The 2,732-nt window shown below is 37.6% G+C and overlaps 1 protein-coding gene across 1 annotated transcript; it reads left to right on the forward strand.

The window, feature by feature from the left end:
• Positions 1-293: 293 nt before the first annotated feature.
• On the forward strand, positions 294-1,016 carry LOC21397634 (protein RALF-like 4). Its single transcript, XM_010109871.2, has one exon. The coding sequence runs from the start codon at positions 431-433 to the stop codon at positions 791-793; it is 363 nt and encodes a 120-aa protein (XP_010108173.1). The 5' UTR covers positions 294-430; the 3' UTR covers positions 794-1,016.
• The last annotated feature ends 1,716 nt before the right edge of the window (positions 1,017-2,732 follow it).

The raw sequence follows: 2,732 nt of genomic DNA on the forward strand, positions 1-2,732 counted from the left end.
AGTAAATGACACCAAATTACTCCAAAATAGAATTAAGTACAGAAAAGCCTCAAAATTAGATCCGATTTAGTCGCGAAACCAAAAACAGAAGAAAAACACAAGGAGCAAGAAACGGGAATCCCAAAAAGCCATAATTAGCATTTCCCAAATCACAAACAAAAACAACAACCACAAAAACCCCCCCACACACACACACCACTCCCTCTCTTTTTTTATCCCAACAAATCAACTCCACAAATCAATTCTCTATATCCTTCTCTCCCCCCCTCCTCCGTCAGGAAGAAGGGCAGAGACCGAGGCCAACACACAATACAAACAAAAAAACCAACATCTCTCTCTAACCAAACCATAAAAACAAGAGATCAAAAGGAAGAAAAAAAACAGACAAAATTAATTTAATTAATTGATTAAAATCAATTAATTGTTCCCAATGGAGGTGAAGCTGAGCCTTGTTTTCCTTCTGCTGGCCTTGGCCATGGTGGCCAATAAGGCCAACTCATTCCCGGACTCCACCTGGGGCGGCCTAAGCCACTTCAACCATGTCGTGGCTGGTGGCGCCGGAGCGATCGGGGATTTCATTGGCGACGACAACGAGATGCTGCTGGACTCAGAGGCCAGCCGCCGCAGCCTGGCGCGGGGGCGGTCCTACATTGGCTACGACGCCCTTAAGGCCAATCAGGTCCCCTGCGGCCGTCGCGGCCACTCCTACTACAACTGCCAGAAGCGGCAAAGGGCCAACCCCTACAAGCGAGGCTGCAGTGCCATCACTCACTGCGCCAGATACACCGGTTGATCATTTTCATCATTTTCGTTAAAAAAAAACAGAATGAGATTGTGTCTACGTACGTAAGTGCATGCATGGGAACAAGATAATTATGTTTAATTAGTACGTACTCATGACATGATCATGTTCTATTAAATAAAAAAGAAAGGTAATTAGTTTGCTGCTGATGATCAAGAGAGCATTGATGATATCAAGGGAGACTATATATATAGTCTTGGATATTCATCATGTGCCCGATTGATTAAGGCTATGATTTCCTCCTCTTTTTATTATTATTATTTTTTTTAAGTTTTAATGTATTGTGATGAGTGTACTTTTATTCTGTTTCTATTTTGATTTTGTGAAACTTGATTAATTACCTTGGCTTCCAAAAGTGTCTTTATCTTGTGCTGGGTTACATGTAATCTGTAGTTCCTTTCTCGTCTTTTTATTCATCTTGTCCGTGTTATATTGTTCTTTATATGTGTATTTTAAGGAGGAAATAAAAAAAAAAAGGAATAGAAAAGTTCTTGTAATATTTTTAATACGATTGTGAATTCATTAGGCTTTTTTCCTGCAGCTTTGTTCTGTCTTTAATTCTTTCTTTTCCTTTTCCCATTTCTTTTAGGCTTTGCAAATTCTAATGTTGCAATATCCATTTTATATTGTGACAAAGACGATATCTCAAATATTAATTAACATATATATTCAAACAAATTAATAAAATACGGGGCAAAAATATTGACTTCAATTTAGGAAATGGAAAATTCTTAATTTCTTTTGAAACATGTAGTTAGATTAACCTATATTTAAAAACCAGCCTGTATATGATCATGTGATTATCAACATTAATCGCCTTTTCTGTCACGAGTTGAAAGTAAATGAACAATCATTACCTAGAAAGCCCTTTGCCAGTTCAATGATAATTAACATCGAGAACACTTTGAGAAGTTTTGCTACGTGCCCCTTTACCTGAGTATAGCTTGATCAATCCACGAAAATAACAGATCATGTGAAAAATGGTAATCTTTGATTAATTATCGAATTCGGAAAGTACTTATTAATAATATTGATAAGTCCATTTTATCCAAATCCTGCTTCTTTAAGGAAAAAACCGTTGTAAGCTATAAACTACGTTCGTTATATTCCCTTTTTCTTTGTTTTTTTTTTTTTTTTTTAACTTCTTTAAGGAAAAAACCGTTGTAAGCTATAAACTACGTTCGTTATATTCCCTTTTTCTTTGTGTTTTTTTTTTTTTTTTAGGAAAAGAATTCATTGAAGAAAATCAGGAATTACAATGTGAATGACCAATACAAGGCATATTAAACCCTCAGTAATGCACAAAGGGTAGGATGTACGTCAGAAGTCCGAAAATAGAAGTACTTCAACACACGGCCAGTAACGAGCTCACATTACGCTCTTTTGTCAAAGCTTTGTAATCGATAGAGACGACGATCAATTAAGAGCCATGACAATGTAGCACAACGACTACCACAAAGATTCAAAAGTAGAGGACTAAACAAAAATTCGAAAGGTGGGGAGACTATTTCCGTTATTACAACAAAACCCAAAAAAAACAACCATAAAGAAGCAAACTAAAACTAAAAAATGACAGAACATCATTGAGTTTATTTGACAAACATAAAACTAAAAATAAAAGGGTAAATCCAAAGACAACAACGGATACTTAGAGTCAAACCGACTGCTGCCAAAAGAGGGTGGGAAAAAAACTGCGAACCTCATGTCATGAGTGAAGGAGGGCCGGTGTGAAGGATTGGTAGGCCTCCCACATAAGAGGACCACCAGCAAACCCTCTCCCACCATCGTCGGCCGGAGAGTTTGCTGCTAGCACGCACCACTCCAAAGAGAAAAAAATCCCCATGAGGAGAGGACAACCAATAACGCCGGAAAACTCCAACCTACGGAGGAAAGAGGCCTTTTCCTTTGTTTTATTTATTTACTTTTGCTA

Source organism: Morus notabilis, unplaced genomic scaffold, assembly GCF_000414095.1.
Source record: "Morus notabilis unplaced genomic scaffold, ASM41409v2 Scaffold191, whole genome shotgun sequence".
In the NCBI taxonomy this organism is placed as follows: domain Eukaryota; kingdom Viridiplantae; phylum Streptophyta; class Magnoliopsida; order Rosales; family Moraceae; genus Morus; species Morus notabilis.

Coding starts and splice junctions, on each gene's coding strand:
- LOC21397634 (XM_010109871.2), top strand. CDS start 431: ATGGAGGTGAAGCTGAGCCTTGTTTTCCTTCTGCTGGCCTTGGCCATG.